General features: G+C 43.1%; 1 protein-coding gene across 1 annotated transcript in view; it reads left to right on the top strand.

Annotated features, from left to right (window-relative positions):
* The first annotated feature begins 1,807 nt into the window (after positions 1-1,807).
* tbx21 (T-box transcription factor 21) overlaps positions 1,808-27,520 on the top strand; it is a 43,297-nt gene continuing 17,584 nt past the window's right edge. Inside the window, exons 1-2 of the mRNA XM_080213394.1 lie at positions 1,808-2,434; positions 24,175-24,329. Of these exons, the coding sequence (XP_080069520.1) occupies positions 1,902-2,434; positions 24,175-24,329 (688 nt within the window). The 5' untranslated portion in view covers positions 1,808-1,901. The remainder of the gene's footprint in view (positions 2,435-24,174; positions 24,330-27,520) is intronic.

Here is a 27,520-nt window from a genome sequence, read left to right as displayed (position 1 = left end):
CCTCATCTCAACTAGTGTACTTCGGGGGACACTTGCCCGATTTGTATTGTAAAGACTCGTCAACTGCTTGTAACGATGGGAAGAGACTGTCTGTGATAAGTTAATGGCTGTTTCAATGATCGCTTTGTTGTGGAATGCAGGTCGCAGAGGTTTGTCACAATGGGGGAAAAGCTTGAACACTTCACACTCAATCGTGGCGGGCCGGGCGGGGGGGCGTGGGGGAGGGAGATATTGGCTTTGACACGTGTAGGAGGGCAGCTGTCTGGGTCCCAGTACACAACTGCCTGCAACCCATGTCTGCAAAATCCAGGAAGGAGGGAGGATAATCTGGGAGATGTCGTTGCATTCTCCGCTTCCCAAATCACCTTTATTTCAGGGAGAGATATTTATTATTTTCTGTGAATTGGAAGGGGGAGATTAGAATGTGACTAGCGGTTCACCCTACTTTGAAAATGCATTTCTGATTGAGTTTGAGGGATCTTTTTTGTGATAACCTGTGGCTGTGGTATAATTTCCCCACTTTCTAAATATGATGTGATTTGAAGTCGGCACAGTCACTTCTTATTTAGATGACCTTGTCTCTGATGTAAGGTAAATATAACAGGTTTGTCAGCGACACTGGATTTCTTCACATACACAAAAATGACTGTAAAATTGTTTAAATGCAAACCCGAAACAGGGTGTTAGTGCGTGAGCCAATAAAATAATTGTTTTTTTTTGGGTCCCTTTTATTGCCCAGTCTCCTCCCCCTCCCTCTTTCCTTTTCATCAACATTCTACCCTTCTGGAAACAATGACTCTTTCATGTTATTTATTCCATCCACCCCTTTTGATAGAAGTTATTTTTCGTGTTTACCCGTGTGGGTTACGTACGTGAGCAAGAGTTGAGATTCTCCCAATTGATTCAACCCTACTTTTGCAAATTGGAAATACGGGGTAGGTGGATCGTCTCATCGCTACTTCCATCGCCTGCGAGATCAAAGACTTTCGGACAAGTCAGTTAATCATCAAAGCCGAGTGGACAGATTGAAAGAAAAACAGTACCTGGGAAATCTAGCACAGTGACAGAGGGGAGGGACGTGAGACACATTGAGCTAAAGTGCATGTTTTAACAGATTGGGAGTCAAATGGATCACAGCAGATTCATTTATCGGTCTCACGAGTAGGCTTACATTAACATTGCAATGAAGTTACCGTAAAAATCCCCAGAATTTTTGAGCTTGGAAACATTGCCTATCTCGGAGCCAAATTTAATTAAAAAAAGTCCACAAAGCGGAGGCTATTCGGCCTGTCGTGACAATGCGAGCCCCTTGAAAGAGAGCATCCTCAGTGTTTTGGCCTGTGGCCAACTTTTAGCTCAACCTTTCGTCCAGCCATAGTCCTCAAGTGAGTGTTCAACTTGCCTTTTGTTTTAGAAAGAAAGCCACAAGTAATCACTTCCCCAGCGAATATAGTCATTGGAGGTGAATGTTTCTTTTTTAAAAAAAAGAGTCCCATAAAAATCATGCCATTCACGTACCTCCTCACCCTCCCTCAGTATCCCTCACCCTCCCTCAGTATCCCTCAGCATCCCTCACCCTCCCTCAGTGTCCTTCATGACTCCCTCCCCCCTCCCCTTCATCCTGGGCGAGGTTTAGACAAATCAGCGTTAGCTATGCAAATGAAAACATTACCTTTAACCAATGAGAGACAGGCTACTAATAAGATTGAACCAATCGGAGTTGAACGAGCCCGGGGCAGTAGGCTGTAATATTTAACAAGAGCTGGTACCTGGGAAGCTGGTACATGAATGTTGGCACCGGAATGGACATTATTAACTATCAGAACCTCTAACAAAGTTTGATTACCTTCAGTTTTTTTTAAAGTTTATATTTTTTTTATTTTTGTCTCTCTGGACAGTCCATGGGAGGATCGACTCCAAACTCCGGCTCCAATTTCTCCATCAACATGTTGAACCAGCCAGAATCCAGCGAGAACTTCAGCAAGGAGACAGACAGGAATAAGCCCATGCAAGACTTTCAGGAGCTGAGATACGGGATGCAGGACAGGTTTTACTTGTCGGGCGAGCAATGCCAAAACAGCCCGGACCCCGTCCCACTCCCCTACCCCAGCCAACACATCTCGGCCACGGGTATCGCCGTGGGCAACGCCAGCAGGTACCTGAGTCCCCCCTTGCCCAACTGTCCTTACCCAGCCAACAGAGCGCCGGTCCCCGGAGCGCCGGGCTACACAGCCCCGGGAGCCGAGGTGTATTCGGCGGGCGCTGACCCCTTCTCTGCCCCTTACCCTCACTCCTTCCCGAGGACTTCTCTCTATAACTCTTCTCTTCCGGGACTCCAGGTATCCGGGAAGGTGCAGATCCTCCTCTGCAACTACCAGCTCTGGACTAAATTTCACAAACACCAGACGGAGATGATTATCACCAAACAGGGCCGGTAAGTGGGATCATTTATCTTCACTCTTTCCCGTTGCATCCCTGAGATTTCCCCGGGTCGAAATTCAACAACTCGCTCCAGACGCTCAGGCCGCTGAGGCAATATCCCGACACAGGATTAGACATTTCCACCAATTTCCAATGGGAGGAGGCTGGATTTGTCCCGATTCTGGCTGCTATCTGTCTCTCCCCCTCCAACCCTCTGAGCGCTTGCTTTAAACCCACCTTCCACTCATATACTGAGGTTAAACTGGGGACCGCCGAGGTTTCAGAATTACACACTGAGTGTGGTTTCCAAATGTAAAACAATCTCTTTCGCTTTTATACTAAAATGATATAAATTTATCTCGCGCCTTGTGGGGCCAAAAATAAAGTTTAAAAATAATGAGGCTGATTTGACAGCTCCATCGACTAGAAATCAGGACCATTCGTGCCCTGTTTGTTTCTGTCGGGGTTTGATTTAGGGGCTGGAGTGACAATACATTTCCACCACTCTTCCTTTAAAAGATCTTCCATGTCCCCATCCTCTTCTACCCCCGTCCTGGACAAAGATAGTGCTCCCCCGACAAATCTATCCCCATTATCAGATGTGTTCAGTGGCCAAGAGTTAAAGTTTCATTGGCGCTGTTTAGTTGTTCAGGGGCGGCCTCGGCTTTGTCTGCACTAATTGGCTGTCTGTGGTGTGTATGTTCACCCTGTAGAACTCACACCCCATGCAGAAGGCGCTATCAACGGAACTTCCAGCCCCTTTCAACGCACTGGACTCAACGAATCGATCTCTTTGGAGTAGTGGGGTGCAGCCGTTTAAAACTTTCTCCACATTATCCCAGCGGTTAGGTACCCAGCACCCAGTTTGCAAAGTGAATCAGAGAGCATTTGCACACATGAATCTACTATAGGGCGTGGATTCAATCAGATAACGATTTAGCTAAATAAATCGAGTTGCGGATGGTTTGAAATATGTTAAACATCCTTTCAATTCGGCGCCTTCTCTAATCTGTCGTTGTCTACATTTTTAAAACGTTCAGTGAGTAGCTGAAGGGGTTAATGTTGGCGGAGGGAATGAGGCCACAAACTTTAAAACCCGTCCCTTGAAGTTTGTGAGAAGCTGAATGATGATTTTCTTTTTGAAAATGCAGCAACTCCCCTCGAATCTGAAGCATTTTTTAAAAACACACAAACCGCTCCAAGGCGCAGGTGGCTGTACATTCTGTTTTTTTTGTAAAGTGATCTATTCGATAAACTGTGGGTTGAGTCTAGGCTGACGGGAGGTTGGGGGGGGACCCAAAATGGCACCTGCCACTCAGGTTCTCAGAAACACCCCCTTTTTTCAAGGATGACTCCTTGATGCTGGAAGAGTTTCCCAAACTTTCTGTAAACTCTTCCAAAAAGAGTTTGGACCATTTTCAACAGAACTGAGGGATAGTTTAAAGGGACACCTAAATGGTTACAAAGGAATAGCATCAAGTCTCTGCTACCTGAGCGACTTGTGTTGGCGACTGAATAAGTTGAGGTTTGTAACTTTAATTCTTTATTACTCCGAGCCTGCTGCGTGTGTGTGTGTGTGTGCACATGTTCCGGTATCACAGCCAATCTGCTAGTCAATGTGGTCCACACAAAGCTTTATTCGACTGTCCCTGTGAATATTTAGTTTATTGGCACCACCAAAGTCAATTTAACCCAATAAGTCCCGAACAGAAAACATTTAAGCCCTTTATTTTCCCTTTAAGATGTGCGTGAGGAATTGTTGGATGGTAAATTGTCCATCTCCCTGCCACCCCAATGACTGGAGTTGACCCAAATGACGCCAAAAAAAACCTCCAACGGTGAAGAAATTTCGACAGCCACGATTCGAAATTCACTGGCCCTTTCCATCCCAAAATACATCTTCCGGACATACAATCGTCCACCCCATCATCCAGAGACACAACATTCTTAATGTATACTTTTTCTTTTAAAAAAAAATTCCCCCTTTTGCTGATCTTGGTTTCCCCACGGGCATCTCGTAGACATCTTGACCCAGTGAGCGCTCACCCTGCATCAACCTGAAAATAAACCCTCAGATTATTAGATTGTGATGAGCAGAGGAATCCAAACCTCTGGCCGGGACACATTGCCTTTTACCTTTTGCACAACTCCTCCATTTCCTACTCAACACCGATTAGCATACTGCAATAGTATTGGTAGGTTGCAAAGCAACTTTACTAACATTCTGAGGTCTTGCGGGGTGGGGGGTTGCGGGGGGAGGGGGGCGGTGGTGGTTACAGGAATGCAAGTTATCTCTCATGTTGATTGATAATTTGGTGCTAAAAGGTACAGGAACATTGTATCCTGTATCATTACTGTGTACTCTGGTGTGCCCTACCTCTGGTACACCAAAATACATTTCCAAGGGATTAAGTTAGGAGCTCCCTGAGTCTGGTTTGTGCCATTAAAAAAAATACTGCGGGTGGATGCTCGAATCTGAAACAAATGCCGGAAACGCTCAGGACTGGTAACGTCTGTTCCCTCCCTACAGAGGCTGCCAGATCCCCTTAGCCTTTCCAGCATCCTCTGTCTCGTTTCAGAGTCCAGCTGGTAGCTGTTGTACTGAGTTCACGAAAATTCACCAGAGAAGCATTAAAGCCAGTTCTTGAAACGCCACAGCATACAAGTGCTGGAAAATGGGATAGGTGCTTGATGGTGGATGGGCCAAAGGGGCTATAAAGCGCTATTGACTATGAGTCTTACTGGCCATTCTCAGATCAATTGCTAACCATTTCAGTCTAAATATCCCCTTGTATAGAATCGGCGCATTTTAAACGAATGTACAATTTATTTAATAGTCACAAGTAGGTTTACATTAACACTGCAATGAAGTTACTGTGAAATTCCCCATCGCCACACTCCTGTTCGGGATTTAAAGTGGATATATCAAATAATTCGATACAAATATCCCCTGGCTACATTTTGTTTGAGGGAGAGGGATGGGGGCTAGGGGCTTTTTATAGTAAGAAATGTTCTTGTACCTTTTTAATACCAAAATACCAACCAACATAGACGATAACTTGCATTGCTGTAGCACCCCCCCCCCCCCACAACCCCTCCCTCAGGATGTCAGTCAAGTTGCCTTGCAACCTAAGAACTACTATTGCAGCGTGCTAATCTGTGTAGAATAGGAAATAAAGGAGTTGAGATCGTGTGCAAAAATAAAAAGGCAATGCATTAACAGCTTCGCTGTACCGATAGAGAACAAACAAACTCCAAATGTTTGTACGTTTTATTGCGGGTTGCACTGACAACGGGCATAACGCAAATAAGAATTTTAACACTAACTCCCGATAACATGCAAATTTCCAGTTTCATTACAGTTCTTTTTGAAAAATCATATTTGGTTAAATTGCAGTCCTTTTTGGAGAGTTTAATCGCTGCCTTTTTAGACTGACAGTCAACCCATAATCTCAGTTTGGGGAAAAGTGTGTATCTGAGCTGTTATGGCTAAGAGTGCTGAAACAAGAATAATATATTAAATGACAAGCTGCAGCATGACTTATTCATTTTAAGGGATTTCTTGTAAAATTAAGTAGATTTATTATGTTGATATTGACGGTGGGTCGTCATTTGAACAAAAATAAGCAGAGGCGAGGATATTGAAGCAGTGACCCAACTAGTGATTGTGCTGAAGTTACATTTTGTAGAACCGTTTAAACAGCTGCTGTATTGTAACCCCAACCACCAGACCTTAATATATTTTTTTTCCCTAATTGAACATTTTCTCTTTATTCCCCGAGCTTTTGTATTTTCTGCGTCTTTCATTCTCCCTGTGGTTTCTGTCTGGAGTTTATCTCGTTGTGGCTCTGTTACTATTGTTAAATCACTCGGTCTGCAAGTACATCCTCATATCTCTGCATTTTCCCCTTTCTAGCTGTGGATTTGCTCTTTTTTTCTGCTTTCCTTCTCCACCCCCCCCCCACCCCTTTTCTTTTGTGTCTTCTCTTGCTGTTCCTATCCCTCCCGCTCACTCGCTTTCCCAGCCCAGTTGGACGCTTTCCCCTTTAATTCATTTCAAGTCTGCGTGTTCCCCCTCTATCCTCTTTGCCCTCTCTGTGCGTTATTTCTGTCCCAGAATTTCTTGAAGAGTCCTCTATTCGTGTTTTGAAGTAGTTTCAGCAGGTTGTAGCGGCCTTGTGTGTGGTGTGTACCTAACCTGCCTGCTTTGTGCTTTCATCTCAATCTTACGGAAATGAATGCGCAAACCACAGTCAAAACTTTGTTTGCATCTTCGCCCCAGTGCTGTGACTCTTCCCCAAGAACAACACAGTCTTCTCATATCTCTCTCTCTCTGCACCACTGTTCAGATAAGTACAACAACCCCGCCGCCCCCCACCAACAGACACCCACCCAACAGAGAGAGAAACCAGCCTGAATGCTACAGGGACCGCTTGGGAGGATGGGGAGGGGGAGGAACAGATATTGGGGATGGAATAATTTCTAAAAAGCGCCCTCTTCGTCAGAATGTTCAATGTGAAATGAGTAACTGGGAGGTGATTCATCAAACTGAAGTTTTTTTATTAAAAAGTGTAGGAGTTTATTTTAATTCTCTCCTCTTCAAAGAAATGGCCTCCCTCTCTGCTCCTCCCCCCCGCCCCATTCATATCCGTGCTTAAAAAAAACTACTGTACACAGTATTCCCTTTCAGAATGATTCTTCACAAATGAAATTGCTTCTAAATCAAAGAAAAAAATTCTCCCAAACTTTTAATAATAGTTTTCAGGGGATCAAGTGAAATATTGCCTGGTTCAATTTTTTAACCAGTTTTTAATTAGGAACTGGAGTGTCTCTGTCCTTAATGAGATTCAAATACTTTTTCAAATTGGTCTCTGGTCACCAACTCATTTTAATTGGTTCTCAGTTCCCATTTTGATGCCCTTACACTGACCTAAAGTTTGTCTGAACTGGCTATTACCAGCATGGTGCACTCTGCAGCAATAATCCTTACACGACTGACCCCTATTTATCTCTTTCACCCCTATTAAAGCCTTGTATAAACAGAAGGATACTTTCTTGCTCCTGTGTTTGTGACAGACTTGAACCAAAATGCTGGCTAAAAGTTGTACCCTTGAATAGCTATTATCAATCCAGAGACTGCCAACCCCTTTCTAGCACACATGTCTGAAAATAGTCAACCATTAGCATTAATTTTTATAAATAAACCTGGGGCAGTTTTGTATGCTTCATAGCTTGCATATTATTTGCAGCCTTTATGTCACTTCAGTGCATAAAAGCAATATTTTAAAGAATTGCAAGCTTCTTGGCAAACACAGCAAATCAAAGTTTGCTATTTGATATATTATTTTTTATATATAGCCTGCGCTAGTATATATCTTTTTGATAATATTCATTCACGAATTTGGGTATCGTTGGCTAGGCCTGTGTTTTGTCCTCTCTAATTGCCCTTGAGAAGGTGGTGCTGAGTTGCCTTCTTGAACTGCTGCAACCCATCTGGTCCTGTGTGTCCTGGTGTTGGTTCAGGTGAGTGTTAGAAGTCCCCAAAGTACAGCCAGGCGAAGACAAGCAGCTTGTCCAGTCTCCCAGCCAACAAACATCCCTTGGCCAATCTTAATGTGTCATGCCTAGACAAGTGATTCTACACAGGTCCTCAGCCAACATTCACACATATATATGCATGTTACAGCTGGGGGTCATTGGATGATGATCAGAAGCTTTGGCCAATTTATGTTTTTTGCCATCCCTAGCTTAAAGATGCTGAGACCACATGCAGCAACACAGCTGTTCAAATGATCTAATTGAGCACAGATCAAGGAGTTGAGACCAAGAATTTGAAGGGCCTGAAATTATATGACCCATGAAGGAAGTAAAGAATGATAATAACAAAGATAGCTCAGAGTTTTAGCAGATTGAATAATCACCTCGAATGGTTCATAGTTAAACTGCGTCATGCACATAACAGCCATGTCATATTTGAATGATTGTAACAGTGGATGTGTGCAATTTTTGTATTATTGCCCACTTGAACTGTAAAAATTACAGTACACAATTTTGACCATAAATAATCATGGGGTTGTGTTTATAAGGAAATATTTTGTGTTACGTTAGATTGAAATAAATTACAGGCCTGTGACTGGTGGGAGCACATTGAAGTGAAAAGCCTAGAGCAGTAGACAGAATTTGAATAAAAAGTCTTGCATTTATATAGAATCTATCATGGCCACAGGACATCCCATAGTATCTTACAGCTGTAGCACCTCTTTCTGAAGTGTAGTCACTGCTGTAATGTAAATTTGTACTAACAAGTTCCAAATAAATAGAAATGTGGCAATTACTAAATAATCTGTTTTAGCAGTGTTGGTTAGGGGACATATATTGGCCAGGATACTGGGAATAACCCCATTCTCCCCCTCCACCTCTGAAATATCATAGGTACACCTTCTCTCCAGTATGTTGGACCCAGTATTTGAAATAATTCCAGGGGAAATAATCCAAGGAAATAAAGCAACATATTTTTGTGCTTGTTTGCTTAAAAGAAATGTGATTTGATTTTTTTTGACAACACGTACTTTATAATTTCCTGCGTCGCGGGGAGTAAAACGTACATTGTGCTTTTAGAACCATTTTGTCTGAGGGTTATTTGTATCCAGCATTAATTATCAGCCAATGTACAAACTTTAAAACTTCCAAGATTAAAGAAGTGTTTCCTATCACACCACCGATACCAAGATTCAGATATGTGACAGATTGAGGTGTGCGAACGTGCAGACTTCAGCAAAACAATCTTTCAAATTTCTGATGAACTCATCATCTTGAAATATTTTGTTGGAGGGGGGGAACAATCAGGCAACTTGTCTAAATATTCATGCAGCAGCATTCAGGTTTTCATGTCTCCTGGAAGCTTACAGCAAGTTTGGCATCCTGACCTACTATTCTCTGAATTGTTCTTGGGTATTATGTTCATTATGGTCTTTTAATTATGCCTTTCCTTTACTCATAATTTTTGTATTGCGAGTGTGGTAATATCTGGCACTTCACTTCTCCTTTATGTGTGGTATTTAGTGAGTCTTGATATGACCATGTGTGTTCCTTCACAATGAATGTGTGTAAAAGGGATTACTCCTTGTGTACAGCAAGCTGCAGATAAATGCTCGTCTAATTTGATGGGAAACCTATGCCCATATTATTATCCTTAAACAGAGCAGATGAATGCAATGGGACATTTTATGCTCTGATGAAATATCACAAGTTGACAGGAAATGCATAGCAAGTCAAATGGCACGGGAAATTGAATAGAGAGGGTTAACATTTTAGAAAGACCCTTCAATTCTCAAATGTTTAGGCTGCCTTTTTTTTAGGTTCAGTTAGGTTCTGCTCTCATTTCAAATTTCTAGGAAGTAGCACGTTCCTTTTGTTTTAGCTATGATTACTGGGACTAGACTGCGTGAGTGTGTGTGAGTGTGTTGTGAATGAGTGAGATAATATGCTGCTGCATTTTCCTGAGCTGCTGTGGGTCGTTTGTTCTTCAATGCTTGGTGTTAACAGAATATCTCATTTGGCCCGTGTGAAGTCCTTGCCAGCTCTGTAGTAGCACGTGTTGGTGTTGTTCTGGGAGTAGCTGAACTCTGTGTTACCCCAACGCTGTCAGGAGACATGTTTATAAACCTGTTCAATGAGCCACGGCATTGTCAGCCCTAAGGCTGGATGAGATTTAGCTTCTTAGAAGCAACCTTTCCTCCAACTACATTAAATATGAAATAAAGCCTACTTAAGAGGGTAGGATTTCAATGGCAATGTCCAACTATTGTATCTTTCAATATTTGATCACAGTGCATTTTAAATGCCACAATTGGCACGTAGTATACATATAATTATCCGTATATGGCATGATTGAGATGTGTTCTAATTGCTTTAGTCGTGAAAGGGAATTTTCTAAATTCAACTGAGTTCAGGAATCTAATCGGTAATGTTTCCACAAACTGAAAAGTCCTCTGTTTATAGAAGTGGCTGAATAAGTAATAGTGCACCAAAAAGCTGGTAATTGAGAATGTATTCCAGAGGCAGGTCCATGTAAATTGTTTTGTAGCTGTTTTTAGAATAAAAACTGGATGTTTATCATCTATTTCCCCAATAACCTGCAAGCGTAGCCGCCTCTACCGTTAGCAACCATTCCTTATCTGATCAATACAAGAAATAGTTTAAAACATAAATAACATACAACGTGTGAAACTGCATGTCATCCTTAGCACAGTTGAGTGGGCTTTAGAAATGCCCGGGAAGTATAGGCCACCTAGAATTGTAAATGTGAGCAAGTGCCTCGAGCCTAGGACTGTTTATATTAATTCTGTGAATGATAAAACATAATGTTTTCCACTCATATCTTAAATAGTTCTGCACTTAGCTGTTTTACCACTGAACTTTTCTTCTCTATAGAAGGCACTGATCCACTGGCTGTCCTCCCAGTACTTGGTCTTAACAACTGTTCTTCATGTAGGAGCCTAGATGATGATTATTGGTCTGCTCGCCAACCAGAGAGTAGGGGAGGGAGTTGGGGAGATTAAAGTTAAGCCTCACTCAGGACCCCCCTCCCCCTACCCGACCTGATACCCAAAGTCCAGCACAACTCACCTGGAGTCCTGGTCCATTCTTGCTATTCTGCCCAAGCCACAGGCACTGAGGCCTATGTCAGTGCCCTAAGGTCAAGTTTCTTCCTCAAACCTAAGAAGCTTCAATGCCACGGCAGGGGAAAGGGACGCCATTGGTTTCAGATGAACAGTAGTATATCCCAATTCCTTCACTTTATTCTTTCAAGCTATGGTTTACAAAGCGAAAAGTCCCCTGTTTATAGAAGTGGCAGAATAAGCAAGGACCCACCAAATAGCTAGTAATTGAGAATTTATTCCATAGGGAGGCCCATGGCTCAGTGTCTGTTGATGTGTTATCCTGAGCAGGTTCCTTGGCAATTTTTGTCAGAAGTTGCCTGTCTTTACCTTTTACTGTCAGGCAGGGTGAGAAGGCTAGATACCACATCTACCTCAGCTGGAATGGGAATCGAACCCACACATTTTGGCGTTATTCTGAACCATGCATTGGTCCGGCTCCCCTTGTTCAGAATTAGAATGACAGAATCCCTACAGCACAGAAGGAGATCAATCGGCCCATTGAGACTACACCAACTACAGTCCCGCCCAGACCCTATTCCCGTAACTTCACATGTTTACCCTGCTAATCCCCTGACTCGAGGGTCAATTTAGCATGGCCAATCTGCACATCTTTGGATTGTCATGTCCAATTATAGAGATACAAATGTTAACCTGTGACTGGCTGCAAAACAATGTTCCCAAATGGCTTGAATAGTAAATCCAGGGTGTAGGGATTTCAGGAAAGAGCGGATTTGACACATGAGCATGCGTGCTATAATTGACCTCAGAATCTGTGGCTTAAGGAGGTTAAAATTCTGCCAGGGTTTACCAGCTGACATATCTCCAGTACCCACCTCCCACCTATCCCAACATGCTGTGAAAGTTCATGTTGGCGGGGCACTGGATTTATCTGGACTTTGGTGGCCACCACCATCAAATAGTTTGGGACTCAAGTTCTGGATTCAGACATGCACAATTCCCCCTTGGATACAGATAGGGTACTGGAGAGATGGTCGGAACATTTTGGATCCTGACACTTGTCATGACGGAAAGAGGAAAATTGAGGATAGGAGAATTGAAGAAAGAAAGAACAATTGATGTTCTGCTGAAGTACTTATCATGTTAATCAGGTCATTCAACCTCAGCACTTCTTATCCATTTACACACAATATTCTTCAGTCATCAGCAAATTTACCACATCTGAGATGGTCCTAAATGCAGATAAGAGACTGAATAACAACTTGCATATTCTGCAAAAAAGAACTTAAAAAATGGAGGGCATTACAATGCATAAAATCATCTTGCTAAAGCACTAGGCTTGGTTAGCATATCGATATCAGACCAAAAGCCAACCACATTATTGTGGGTCTGGAGTCATGTGTAGGCCAACAGTGGCATGGTGGTTAGCAATGCTGCCTCGTAGTGCCAGGGGCCTGGGTTCAATTCCAGTCTTGGGTGACTGTCTGTGCAGAGTCTACACATTCTCCCTCTGTCTGCGTGAGTTTCCTCCGGGTGCTCTGGTTTTCTCCCACAGTCCAAAGATGTGCAGGTTAAGTGACTTTGTCATGGTAAATGATTGGGGTCATGGGAATGTGGGGTTGGGCCTGGATAAGATGCTCTTTCAGAGAGTTGGTGCAGACTCAAATGGCTTCTACACGGTAAGGATTCTAATAATGCAGCAGTAATTCACTTTGGTTTGCATTAAAGCTAAAGTAGCAAAGGAATGTCACACAGATGGTCAGATGCAAATATTACAAACATTCATTTCTATAATACAAATTTCTCTTGCCTGATACAATTCACAAAACCATTGGCCTTCTAATGAAATGTCATTGATATGAAATGTTAACCCAATCTATTTGCGGAATGGAATGTTACTTGCGAATTGGCCTCTACAACCACAACAGTCAATGTCAAATCCACAACCTCTGGCGTGGTCCATCGTTTCTGAGATGGATGGATGCCATAAATGAATAAAAATTGGTTGCTTAAAATTCTCATCTTTGCTTTAAAAATCCCTCCATGTCCTCAGCACTCCATATCTCTGTGACCTGTATTATTAGATATGCTGCATTATTAGAATCCACCAGCCTTACCTGTGCCTCTCCAATGCTGGCCTCTTACATGACCCCAATTTTAATTGCTCCACCACTGACAGACATGCCTTTAGCTGCCCAGGTCCTAAACTCTCCATCTCCCTACATATTTCTTTGTTTTAATGATGCTCCTTAAAAAGTTACCATTTAATCAAGTTTTGGTCACCTGTCCTGATATCGCTTTATCTAACCTGGTATTCTATGAAGCACCTTGGAACATTTTGCTACATTAAGGGTGCAATAAAAATGCATGTTGTTGTTGGTCTTTCACCTGTTATATTGTCCGAATGGAATGTCCAAGAATTTCACTCATGGTGGCACCGTGGTTAGCACTGCTGCCTCATAGTGCCAGGGACCTGGGTTTAATTCTGGCCTTGGGTGACTACCTGTGTGGAGTTTGCACATTCTCCCCATGTCTGCATGGGTTTCCTTCCGGTGCTCTGGTTTCCTCCTACGCTCCAAAGATGTGTATGTTAGATTGATTGGCAATGCTCAATAACCCCTTAGTGTCAGGGAGATTAGCAGAGTAAATACGTGGGGTTATGAGGGTCGGGCCTGGGTGGGATAGTTGTTGGTGCTAGCTCAATGGGCCAAATGGCATCTCTCTGCATTGCCAGGATTCTCTGAATTACCGACATTCTAATGGCAACATTGGAATTACTGCCCAATAGTGTGATGTTGCTTACACATTTACTTTGCTTGCAAAGAAAATACACAAAGATTATTCTAATCTGGAACTGGAAATGTTGGAATGCAATTAATAGCTGATATTTCTTGGGGTCAACCCAATTCAGACAACTTTTGAGACCTCTAGTTTCACATCTTTGTAAATGATGTGGATCTAGAATTCACAGTTAAGAAGAATTCACTTTTCAGATGATAAAGAGCTAATAAAGGCGATAGACTCAAAAATGGAAAGGGGTAAGCTGCAGGCGGGATTTGAGTATACTTGAGTGTTGTGTAGACATATGACTAATGAAATTCAATGAAAAGCATTGCAAAGTGTATTACTTAGGGGCAATTCAAATCCAAGAAAGGGCTATCTCTTAAATAGAAGAGAGATAAGGAGCATGGAAAATGAATGCAATCTGGCAGCCCAGACTGACAATAATTTGAAGCTATTGCAATAACACTTGGTCACAGTGAGTGAAACAAATCAGATGCTGAGATACCTCAAAGATCAATATTGAGCGAAAACAGTGAGGTAATCCTGACACATTTTAAATCATTGGTATGACTACATTTTAAACTATTGAGGGTTTCCTTGCTGCCTGTCTAACTCTTGTAAACTAATTAATAGCGATCAATTGCTTTGATTAGTCAAAAACTCCATTATTGTTCTATTATGTGACTACCAGATGGTTGAAAATAAACTAAATGGATCGCAGCCACTTTTCATCCATCAATTCCCTCTGCTTTTAGTTGGATTGCTTATTATAGACTCATAGATTTCTACAGTGCAGAAGGAAGCCATTCAGCCCATCGAATCTGCACTGACCATAATCCCACCCAGGCCCTATCTCCATAACTCCATGCATTTACCTTAGCTAGACCCCCTGACACTAAGGAGCAATTTAGCATGGCCAATCCACCTAACCCGCACCTCTTTGGACTAGGAGATTTCACTGCACAATGTTACAGTTAGCGGCTCTTACGTCAGAGAATTAACCCAGGAAAATGTCTCAGAAAAGAGGCATGAGTCATCAAATATATAATCTCAAAATCAAATCAACCTGGAAAGATTTCTTTGTTCCATGGCCTGACTCGAAGAGTTGAAAGATTTTAAACCATGTGGGATTTGCGTTTTAGTTGAGATTTAAAAAATGCATTTCAAAAATACTACCATGTATGGCAAGTTCTGGATTTGTGATTTCTGTGGAACTGTATTCTTATCAATCTAGATTACAGTTCCGACTTTCCTTGAATCTGTAATCAAATGGCTTTTCTTTGTGCTTAAACTGGAAGTAATGCTCGGCAGTTTATCGAACTGTCATCGTTGGACCCTTTTTTTTGGCTAATCTTTTATTTGTCATTTCCTCCTTTTCATGTGCCAATTTTTTTTTGCCTCAAAACCAGCCTTGGACTTCCTGGCCTTTGTGCATCTGTTTCTCACCAGGAGGTAAATGTACCCAAAGAGGTCAAAGTCTTTGGTATTTACATTCTATTCACAGAGCTGCATCAATCTCATTTCTCTCGTCCTAAATGCGTAAATATGCTTCCGTCAGCAATTAGCAGGAAACCAGTTTTGATCACTGACATTAGTCTCAAGATAGTTTGTTCTCAAATATATAATTTACACTTTCAGCAGCTTATGGTTTCTGTGTACATTGCAAAGTTAAAGCAACCCCCGACCTGAACCATGCAGACACCTCACATTTAACTTTCAGCCTCATGTCTAAAATCGACATGTACATGTAAATTAGTCATAATGCCCACGCCAATAAAATAATTTCATCAGCTTTATGCCAATATAAATGTCTTTTTCGATATGAATATAAACTGCAACAGCAGCCGACCAAAATGCTTATTATTGCAGACTTAATATTCTTAAAGAATTCGATAAACTCACTTTTGTCAGAATCTCTTCCATTTATTTTCTATTCCACCAAGAACATTAAAGCAGGGCGGTTTTTTAAAACTGAGATATTAATCAATGCAAGAGTTTTCAGTTTTAGCTAACAGATAGGTGCAATCTTTCATCCCCGATGTGATCTCATGTCAGGTAGTACACGCCAATGCAAAATTCTCAAATTGTTCAAATCCCATCATGGCTTCACCCCCTCCTCTCCTCCAGCTCTAAAACCTTCCAACAACTCCACGTTCTCTCCAATAGCTCCTTGTATATTTCCTAACTGTTCATTTCCAAGCAGCTGTTTTCAGCTGTCTAGGTTTTGTAATTCCTTCCTTAATACTCTCTGCTTCTTCCTTAACATTCCTCAAATAACCTGACCAAGGGTTTGACCAGCCCTTGTGATATATCTCTAGCTCAGCATAAATCTGTTAAGACGGTGTGGAGCACACTGGGGGTGTTTTACAATATTCAATGTGCCTCATAAATGTAAGTTGTTATCTTGATGCCATCTCAGTGAATGAGTGAAGCAGGCTTCACATACAGGAGGCACAACAGTTAGCATTGCTGCCTCACAGTGCCAGGAACCCAGGCTCAATTCTGGCCTCCAGTGACTACCTGCGTGGAGTTTGCATATTCTCTCCATGTCTGTGTGAGTTTCCTCTGCGTATTCTGGTTTCCTTCCTTCCTTCCTTTAGTCCAAAAATGTGCAGGTTAGATTGATTGGCCATGTTAAGTTGCACCTTAGTATCAGAGGGATTAGCAGGGTAAATATGTGGGGTCACAGGTATAGTGCCTGGATGGGATAGTTGTCAATACTGGATGGATGGGCCAAATGGCCTCTCTGCACTGCAGAGGCACCACTCCTACTATACAATAGCTGATAGAGCACGTTTCACTGAAACGCATTTTGCGGTAATTAGTAGGTGCCTCAGAATCAACAGCTCAATTACTGTCCACCAGATGTCGGAGAAATGTTCTCAGAAAGAGAGGGGAGATGCTTCCAATGCAGATTAATTTTAATGATGCTGACCAAATTCAAAATTCACAAATATTTTATTTGCACGCGTTGTTATAGTGGGCTTCCTTTTTTGGTATCAACTTTCTCTTTAAATTGCAACCCATGAAAAATATATAGTCAGGCATTCACCTGCTTGCTTCTGTTAAAGAAGGAGCTTGCATTTATATAGCACCTTGCGCAAGTTTAGGACAATCTAAAATGCTTTACAGCCAGTGGAATAATTTCTGAAATGAAAGCATTGTCCTGGTGTAGGGAAGCACAGTAAGAAGTCTCACAGCACCAGGTTAAAGTCCAACAGATTTATGTGGTAGCAAACGCCACTAGCTTTCGGGGCTCTGCCCCTTTGTCAGGTGAGTGGGGAGTTCTGATCACAGACAGGGAAACACAGCAGGTGATCCAATAGGCAGTGTCTAGGTGATCATCTTTAGTGATGTTAGTTGAGGGATTTACTTTGGCCTGGCCATTGGAGAGAATTCCTTTGCTGTTCTCTGAAATACCACCAATGCAATTCGACATATCTGCCTGAGAGAGTTGACAAGGGTCTCTGCTTAACATCTCATCCGAAAGATGACACTCCCTGCAGTGCAGCACTTCCTCAGTATACCATACCAAAATGATATATTACAGAGTTGTGGGTGGAAGTATGGGTTCTGGAGCCTGTTATTGATATTTGGATTATCTGTTGCAGCAGTTGTGACCTTTTCTTTTCAGTTGACACCTTTCTTTTAAATGCGTTATTTTTGGTTTGAATCATTGCTTTCAGTTACAGAAGGTATATTCAAGAGATAAAATGGTGGGCGAGCAGAGATTGGATATGATAGAATTCTGCGCCTTTCTTAAAATGACAGCTCGGGGAGCCTTCAGTTCCATATTCTCCACGGCAATGCCTTAGCCAATCAGTGTTGACATGCCAACCAATCAGCACCATTTTCTCCTGCAGTATCAAGTGTTGTGAGTGTTTGAAACTTGGTATTGTGTTGCCCTGATGAGTGCAAAATAAAAAGTTTCGGCAACAGGTCATTCAGCAACATCATCCCTTGGGAAGTGAGCCAAAGGATGGTGAAGGTGTTGGGGATAAAAAATTCCAAGCGTTTTCCTTTTGCCAACAGAACAAAGAAAAGTATAGCACGGGGACAGGCCCTTCAGCCCTCCAAACCTGTGCTAACCATGATGCCCTAACTAAACTAAAATAAAACTTCTGCCCTTAGTCAGTCTGGATCTGTCTATTCCCGTCCAGATTCCTCTTAAATGTTAATATACCTGCTTCCCCCTCTCCTGGCAGCAAGTTTCAAGCGCCCAGCACTCTCCGTGTGAGAAACATTCCCTGTACATCCCCTTTAAACTTTCCTCCTCTCAGCTTGAATGTGGCCCCCTTGTAATTAACACAATTAGTATTTAGTACTTATTCCAATTTAGTGTGAGTGTTTAAATATTTAGATGGCATTTAAGATCGCTGTTTAGTCAACTGAATCCCAATATTTACTCAGGACTGTGGTGGCTTTTCAACAGCCCAACAAGCAGCATAGAATCCGATATTCCTGAACCCATTACAAAATAATAATAGAAACAAGTCAGTGTAGTTCACCATGCTAATCCAGTCAACATTCACCTGGTGAGGGAAGAAACCAAGTCACTATGTCTTCAACATTTGTTCATTTAGGGGCGACACAGTGGCGCAGAGGTTAGCACTGCTACCTTACAGCACCAGTGGACCCAGGTTCAGTTCCCAGCTTGGGTCACTGTCTGTCTGGTGTTTGCATGTTCTCCCTGTGTCTGTATGGGTTTCCTCTGGGTGCTCCGGTTTCCTCCCACAGTCCGAAAGATGTGCTGTTTAGGTGCATTGATGCAAATAGGCGCGGACTGTGGTGATTAGGGGAATTTCACAGTAACTTCATTCCAATGTTAATGTAAGCCTTACTGGTGACTAATAAAAATTTTAAAACTATTGCCAAAACTCAGCATAACATAAGAGCAGATAGCTTTTCACACAAGATTCTTACAGATGTGCCCTAACCTTTCCCCAATTAGTATCAGATGTTCTTAATCACCACTCAAGCACAGACATAATTGTCATAGCATTTGCAACATTAACACTCCCAATGTAGAGAAAAAAACACATTCCCGACATATATAGCAAAGGTCTAAGGTTTTTTTACTTTAATTTTATTTATCAATGTCACAAGTAGGTTTACATTAACACTGCAATGAAATTACTGTGAAAATCCCGTAGCCGCCACACTCTAGCGCTTGTCTAGGTTCACTGAGGGAGAATTTAGCGTGGCCAATGCACCTAACCCGCACATCTTTCGGACTGTGGGAGGAAACTGGAGCAGCTGGAAGAAACCCACAGAGATATGGGGAGAATGTGCAGACTCTGCACAGGCAGTGACCCAAGCCAGAAGTCGAACCCGGTTCCCCAGTGCTGTGAGGCAGCAGTGCTAACCACTGTGCCACCGTGCCGCCCACTCAACCCACTGTGCCTCTTCAAGCTCTTTGAAAGAGGTAGTCAACCGCCTGCATTTCATTTCAGGTATATACCCAAATCCATTTTGAGAGTAAGAGCAAAATATTGCAATCGAACCGGATCCCTGGTGCTGTGAAGTAGCAGCGCTAACCACTGTCCCACCGTGCTGTTGATGTGTTGTATTTCATATCCAAAAAACAATGCAGTGTCTTTTTCTGGAAATTCCTTTTCTGTGATTGAGTCTGTCTGCTTATGTTTCAAGTTGTCATGTTACATTTTCACAATCCTTGTGCATTATTGTGATTGTTGACTTAGAAGTGTGAACAGTTTTTTTAAACAATAGCAAATCCAGTCTGTGAATTTTGTTTCTTAATGGCACTCTTGTTTGATAGGGCAATGAGTGACACATTGGGACTTCTCCAGATAATCAGATTACTGATTATAATCATTATAATTATAATCATTCTAATCAGTAATCTGTAAACTGTCTGTGCTGTTATACGCTCTGTCTGAGGCCAGAACCCTCCATTCGCCTGACGAAGGGGCAAACCTCGAAAGCTTACGAGTTTACTATCAAGTAAATCGGTTGGACTTAAACCTGGTGTTGTCAGACTTCTTACTGCGTTTACCCCAGTCCAACGCTGGCATCATAGAAAAACTTCCCCTGCACACCTCACTTAAACTTTCCCCCTCTCACCTTGAATCTGTGCCCCCTTGTAATTGACAGTTCCACCCTGAAGTGGAGTGGCGCCTCTTAAGCTATAACCCTCTGGTGACAAAGTAGTGACCTGTTCTGGGAATTAATAGCTATATATTAATAGTCAAAAGAATTGGAAGTACTTCTGAAATGCTGCATTAATATAGAAAATAAGGCAGTCAATTTGTGCACAGCAAAGGCTTATGGGCAGCAATACAATCACTTAATGCCTGAATTATTTGTTTTATTAATGATTTTGGTTAGGGGGATGAATGTTGGCCAGGATTTCCCAACTGTTCTTCCAGTAAGTAGTCTCACAACACCAGGTTAAAAGTCCAACAGGTTTATTTGGTAGCACAAGCTTTCGGAGTGCTACTCCTTCACCAAGTGATAGTGTTCCTTCCAATAGTGTTATTTGATCTTTACTAGAGAGGGCAAATGTGGCCTCAGTGCTGCACTGACGTGTCACCTAAGCTCAGGTTTCCAGAGCAGGCCTTGAAAGGAAAACTTTGTGACTCAAGAGGCTCAAGTGTTACCATTGGTACCACAGAATTGCGTATGTTTAGCCAGTCAGCACTGAATTCTGGGTGCTTTGTGTCAGCGTCCATGCCCATTGGGTTGATGCCGTCTCGACTTCAATTAACATCCTGTTGAGAGAGAGAAGACTGCTTTGAGTCGTCACGGAGTCCATTTTAACTCAGGTTTCCCCTCGGTGACTGCAATCCCGTTATAACATGAACCTTGCGGCCCCTCCCCCGATACTCAAGACTTTCAGATCATTGTGAGGCTTGGTTTCAGTTCAAATCGACACTCTCTCGTTGGAAACCAGCAATGGAACTCGGCTAGTGTACTTTCTTTCTCCGCTCGACCGGTTTCCACTGTGAGCATTTCGGTCACGTGACCCTCTCCTCTTTCCTGCACATGCCAGCCTGAGCAAGTCAGAACAATCTTGTAACCAATGAACCTTAGCCGGTTTCCTCTCCCTGCTATTCTGGTTACGGGCTTTTGATTTTACTCGTTTTTAATTATTTTTAAAATTAAATTTACCAAATGTTATTTATCCAAAAAAACATTGAAGCCACGTCACAAGCAGAAAGCTTTAATTCATAGTGTCACAGAAACCAATTCAAGTTACAATTGAATCATACAGTGGAGGCCATTCAGCCCATTGATTCTGCACCGATGCACCAACGCTCTGACAGTGTATCTTATGATGTGGAGATGCTGGCGTTGGACTGGAGTAAACACAGTAAGAAGTCTCACAACACCAGGTTAAAGTCCTGGACCTGGTTTTGTGAGACTTCTTACAGTGTATCTTAGCCAGGCCCTATCCCCGTAATGCCGCACATGTACTATCTCATCGCATTTAATCCACACATTTTGGGACACTAAAGGGGTAATTTAGCATGGCCGATCCACCTAATCTGCACATCTTGTGGGAGAAAAACAGAGCGTCCGGAGGAAACCCACACAGACACAAGGGAGAATGTGCAAACTCTGCTCAGATAGTGACTCAAGACTGGAATCGAACCCGGGTTCCTGGTGCTAAAATTCCAGCCGAAGTGTCATAATGGCAAGATACTGGAGGGATTCCCGGCATTCTGTCAGGTGTGCTCCGGATTTCAGTCGTCCTTCACTCAATTACTTTTTCGGAGAGTGGTGTGTGTTGCGCATCGGTACAGGGTGGGAAGGGGCTTAAACAGGCCAATAAGCCGGGCTGTGGAGCACTGAGGCGCCACTTTGCAAGGGCTTTCTAATCTCTCAGTGCAGCGGAAGACCCTCTCCCTCCCCCTCAGACATCAGGATGATTTCCCCCCGACACCTCTTCCCCTGCCTCATCCTTGGCAGCCCCGCCCCCTCCATGACACAGGTCACCAGCATTGGGACATTGGCACCCTCCCGAAGTGTTCCCATGCCTGACTCCCAACATGCCCATACACCGTGACCCCCTGCTCCCCCACCCCCCCCCCCCCCCACATTGTGCTCCTCCCCTGCATGGCCTCCCTGTTGTAGCACCCAGCCCCTTGGCACTCCCCCTGTCACAATGGCAGTGCCTAACTGGCACTACCAGGGTGTCCAGTGGGCACTGCTAAAATGTCCAATGGACAGTGCTGTGGTGTCAGTTCGTGAGGCGGGGGGACAATCGCGTGCTGACCTCACTAATGAGATTGATATCAAGTCAATTTTATGCTATTCAGTTCTGGCTTGCGTTGATAGTAAGAGGCTGGGATGATTGCAAACCATTTGGCGCCAGGCGAGGAACTAATTTTTTGACCCGCACACTCTCCTCTGGGATTGGTCCAATCTGCGCCAGGTTTGCTGAGGTCAGAACATGGCCCCCATTTGTCTTTAACCGGCAGCAGCCTGCTTTTCTTTGCCAAGCTTGACCTTGAGTGTGTTGCAACCCATCTTTCTGGAAATTTCCATGGTTGAATTCAGTGGCTTTCTGCCCCTGCCACAGAACCGAAACAGCTCTTTTCAAAGTCACCAGTGGCATCCTGTGTGACGGTGACAAAGATACACTTTCCCTCTTTGCCCTTCTCTCTAACGCTTGCAGCCATTGACACATTGACCACAATATCCTCCTCCAACACCGCTCCACTGCATTCCATTCTTACTTAATCAAAGCAAAACCATCCCTTGTGGTGGCTTCTTTCTCTTCCTGCTCTTGTATCATTATACCTGTTGTCCTCCAAGGATCTATCCTTCTCTGACACCAACATGGGCAGCACGGTGGCACAGTGGTTAGTGCTGCTGCCTCACAGCACCAGAGACCTGGGTTCAGTTCCAGCCTCGGGTGATTGTCCGTATGGAGTTTGCACGATCTCCTAATATCTGTGGATTTCCATCAGGTGCTGCAGTTTCTTCCTACAGTCCAAAAGTGTGTGGGTTGGGCTGATTGACCATGCTAAATTGTCCCTAATGTCAGGGGGGTTAGCACGGTAAGTACATGGGGATAGGGCCAGGGTGGGATTGTTGTTGATAGGCCGAATGGCCTCCTTCTGTACAGTATGGATTCTGTGATCCTTGGGGCCCCTTCTGATTTCTTGCTTCCATGGTAACCATATCTTACGTAGCTCAGTGCCTTCTGTTTCTTTTATAATGTTCCTGTGAAACTCCTTGGAACTTTTTACTCTGTTGAAGGTGCTACAAAAATATAAATTGTCTCTATTTTTTTTTTGGTTTCTTTTGCAAATTATCATTCCTTATCTGTTTTATTCTTGTTTCAATTTCATAATAAATAGACTGTGGTGTTTTAAAAAAACCTCTTTGAGACATTCTTTCTCTAGTTTGATGTATTCTGGTTGTCCAAATTTCCTTTCATGATTGAATTGATTTGGATGACTTCTGACTTATCACGTACTTTTAAAAGGAACTCGTAGCCACAATTGTAATATTTGCACAGTCAGGTATAACCAGAAAAACATATAAAAGAATAAAATTGACCAAGTAATTTCAGTGATGTTTTGTTTGTGGGCTACTTTTTGGTTGGCTGCTAGATTTCTGATTAACTATTATGCCCATGTGATTTTTTAATTAATTGGATGTGAGCATTGCTGGTTAGGCCAACATTTATTGCCTATCCCAAATTGCTCTTACTAGGCCATTTCAGAGTCATAGAACAAAGAAAAGTACAGCACAAGAACAACCTTCGGCCCTCCAAGCCCCATGCCCATCATGATGCCCTAATTAAACTAAAGAGAAAATCTTCTGCCCTTACTCGGTCCGTATCCGTCTATTCCCTTCCTATTCATGTGCCCATCCAGATGCCTCTTAAATGTTGCCAATGTGCCTGTTTCCACCACTTCCTCTGACAGCGTTTCAGGCGCCCACCACTCTCCGCGAGAAGAACTTCCCCCGCACAACTCCCTCAAAGCTTGAACCTGTGCCCCCTTGAAATTGAGTCAACCATATTGCTGTGGATCTGGTGTCGCACGCAGGCCAGGCTGGGTAAGGACAGCAAATTTCCTTCCCTGAAGGACATTAATGATCTAGATGGGTTTTTATGACACTGGTTGCATGGTCACCATTAGACTTTTAATAACAGATTTTTACTGAATTCAAATCTCACTCAGACCTACATCCAGCAACAATACCACTGCCTCTGTGTATCTGGGAATGACAATCAGTGAAAAGTCAAAACTTACTTTTCCCTCTAGAATTTGATTGCAGACCGCATGGTAGGAAGTCGAGCAGTTTGTTTCTTTCTGCTAATCTAAACGTGCAAGAATGTTGACCTTTCCCTTCCCCTCTTTTTTTCCAGGCGGATGTTTCCTTTCCTGAGTTTTAACATCACGGGGCTGGATCCTTCTGCTCATTATAATATTTATGTGGATGTTGTCCTGGCAGATCAGCATCACTGGAGGTACCAGGGAGGAAAGTGGGTACAGTGTGGCAAAGCAGAAGGCACTATGCAAGGTTGGTGTACCTGAGGCTGAAGAAGCCTGCACTCGTGGCTACTGTACTAGAATGTCCTGCAATGTGTTTTAAACCTTTCCACAAGGAAAGAGAGATGTATTATGTGCCCTCCGTGTATTGGTATATGTGTTACGGGGAAAATTCATCTCATGAGGTGGCATAGCTTCAAGGTTTCTAATTCTAACTGTTCTATACTTTTATATTCTGCATCCTGTGCTTTCCTGCTCCCCAATGTACTCTGTGAACAGTATGCTTTGTCTGTATAACAGGCAAGAAACAATCCTTCTCACATGAGACAATAACAAATCAAATCAACTTAAATCTGAGAGCATTGCTCCACCAGCTTGTTTAACACAGCTCCAGATGTTGATTGCCAGCATAATGGCACAGTGGTTAGCACTGCTACCAGGGACCCGGGTTCAATTACGGCCTCAGGCTGCTGTCAGCGTGGAGTTTGCACGCTCTGCCTGTGTCAGCGTGGATTTCCTCCAGATGCTCCAGTTTCCTTCCACAGTCCAAAGATGTGCAGATTAGGTGGATTGGCCTTGTTGAACCCTGGTGTGTGGGAGTTGGCACGTAGATGCATGGGATTGCAGGAATAGGGCCTGGGTGGGATTGTGGTCGATGCAGACTCGATGGGTTGAATGGCCTCCTTCTGCACTGTAGGCATTCTTTGATCCTATGAAACTATCCATCGGGCACCATATGTAAGAGGCAACCCATTTGACATTGCCCATTTTGAGGCACCACTGTGAGAAATTTCATAGATCACCAATTTTATTATAATTCAGCAGATGCCAGACTTTGTGCATGGGCCCAAATACATAATTAATTCTGAAGTCTTAACTTTTCAAAGTGGAAGCAGCTTTGCCTTCGCTCAATACACTTCAATGTATTAATGCTGAAAAACTACAGTAAAAAACAAACCCATGCCTGTATACTTCAATGTTGTGCCAATAAGTAAGAGTGAGAGTTTAACTGTAGCGCAGGATGGGGCATTTGATAATACAATAATTCACCAGTGAGCAATGGCCAATCTGCAGCAATGCTTTGAAAGGCAGGCCTTGTCCTATTCATCAGAGTCAGAACTGCAGCAACTAAATTTTACAATTGTCACTGATAGCAGACCAATTTTTTAAAGCAAAATGTAAGTGTTTTGGGTTGCCCTGAGGATATGAAAGCTACAACTTAATTCTTTCTTTAAATTCACCAGGAAACCAAAATAATAGTTTTGCTTCACCATGCCAGGGACCCAGGTTCAATTCTGGACTTGGGTTCCTGTCTGTGTGGAGCTTGCACATTCTCCCTGTGTCTGTACGGTTTTCCTCCAACAGTCCAAAGATGTGCAGACCACGCTAAGTTTCCCCTTAGTTCCCACCATGTCTTGGTTAGGGGGATTAGCGGGGTAAATGCATGGGGTTGAGGGAATGTGGCTGGGCGTGGGTCTGGATAAGATGCTCTGTCAGGGAGTCAGTGCAGACTCAATGTGCGCTGTAGTGATTCTATGATTCTATGAATTCTTCCTGCCCGTGAGCTGAACATTACTGTTAGGAAAGATCATTTAGAAATCTAGGTAACTGCAGGCAATAATTCCAATTTGAATATTACTGAAAAGGAAATGTGTTGCTGAAGCTTTTTGCCTTGCACTCATCAATACAAACACAAGAATACCAAATTTCATACGTTCACTCCAATTTATTATACCACAAATATAGATATAGTTTCAGCAACATAATCTCTTTTTTGAGCAATTTCAAGTTCTGTAGTACCTAACGACTGTTTGGGTGGCACGTTGGCACAGTGGTTAACACTTTGGCTTCACAGTACCAGCTTGGGTCACGGTCTGTGTGGAGTTTGCACTTTCTCCCTGTGTCTGTGTGGGTTTCCTCCAGATACTCCGATTTCCTCCCACAGTCCCAAGGATCTGCGGGTTAGGTTGATTGGCCATGCTAAATTGCCCCTTAATGTCAGGAGGATTAGCTAGATGCATGGAGTTATGGGGATAGGACCTGGGTGGGATTGTAGTTGCTGCAGACTTGTGCAGAATGGCCTCCTGCACAGTAGGGATTCTGTGATTCTATGCTTCGATTTACTTTTGATGGGGAGTGCCATTTTCAATGGAAGATAAAGGGTGTTGAGTGGACTTAGAAGAGGAGAAATTATGGCTGAAAGTAATGGGAAAATATTGGGGTTATTCAACCCTTAAAATGCTGAGAAATGAAGAAGGGAAGGGTAGTTTTAATAATTAGGGCCCAGACAGCAGAAGGCTTGGCCAACAATGATGGAGTGGAGGGGATTGGGAGTATGTGTAAGATTTTAACTCCCACATCATTCCCCAGCATGTCACTGGGTTTGGCTCTGGTGATTTGCACAACCAAAGAGTCAATTGGCAATCACTCCAACATTCCATATGGACGATGAACATTTGACCAAATCAACGGGGAAGGGGCAGAACATTGTCCTGTGTTGCACTAAGAAAAAGGAGAAAATAATTTAAACAAAATCTAAATCCCATTTTAGAATAAAAGTTACCGTCGCATTTTGTGTTGTGTCACTCCCTGAAGGAGTCAGAAATCAAAGAAAACCCCTCACATGGTGACCAGAATCCCCCGGCCATTCCCACCTCACTGCCAGCGAGGACGGGGATGTTGGCGCTCAGTCAGATCACCGTTCAGTGCAGCGGGGCCAGAGAATCCTGTCCAGTACACACAAACCTCCTTATCTTTGATGCACTGAACTGTATTCTACATTTCTTGTTTTACATACTCTATATGTAACCGCATTCTCATGATAGTCACTTTGTGGTGTAGTTTATGCACTGGTTTTACTTTCCTCCTCCGATTAAAAATTCATTCATGCCAAGCACATCAATAATTTGGATTTGTCCCAGGCAGCGCAATATCTACTCATGTCAGTCACAATCATGTTTGAAATATGAGATGTTTGTTGTGAAGCTGTGGTGGTGGGTATTTCTCAGTCATTTGTCTCCTCTCTCCCGGGCCCTATTTGGGTACAGCCCTACATGCCAGAACCTTACCAAACAGAACCATAGAATCTCTACAGTGCAGAAAGAGGCCATTCAACCCATCAAGTCTGCATCAGTGGTGGGGAGGAAGGGGTTTGGTGGTGGTGGTTTATATTCTGGGAACACAACCTTTTGACTGTGAGATAAGAGTCTCATCGCTGACAGT

This window comes from Carcharhinus amblyrhynchos, chromosome 27, assembly GCF_965287045.1.
Source record: "Carcharhinus amblyrhynchos chromosome 27, sCarAmb.v2.hapA, whole genome shotgun sequence".
NCBI classification, from domain to species: Eukaryota; Metazoa; Chordata; class Chondrichthyes; order Carcharhiniformes; family Carcharhinidae; genus Carcharhinus; species Carcharhinus amblyrhynchos.
The sequence above is the reverse complement of the archived record's forward strand: the minus strand, read 5'-3'. Positions and strand labels throughout refer to the sequence as shown.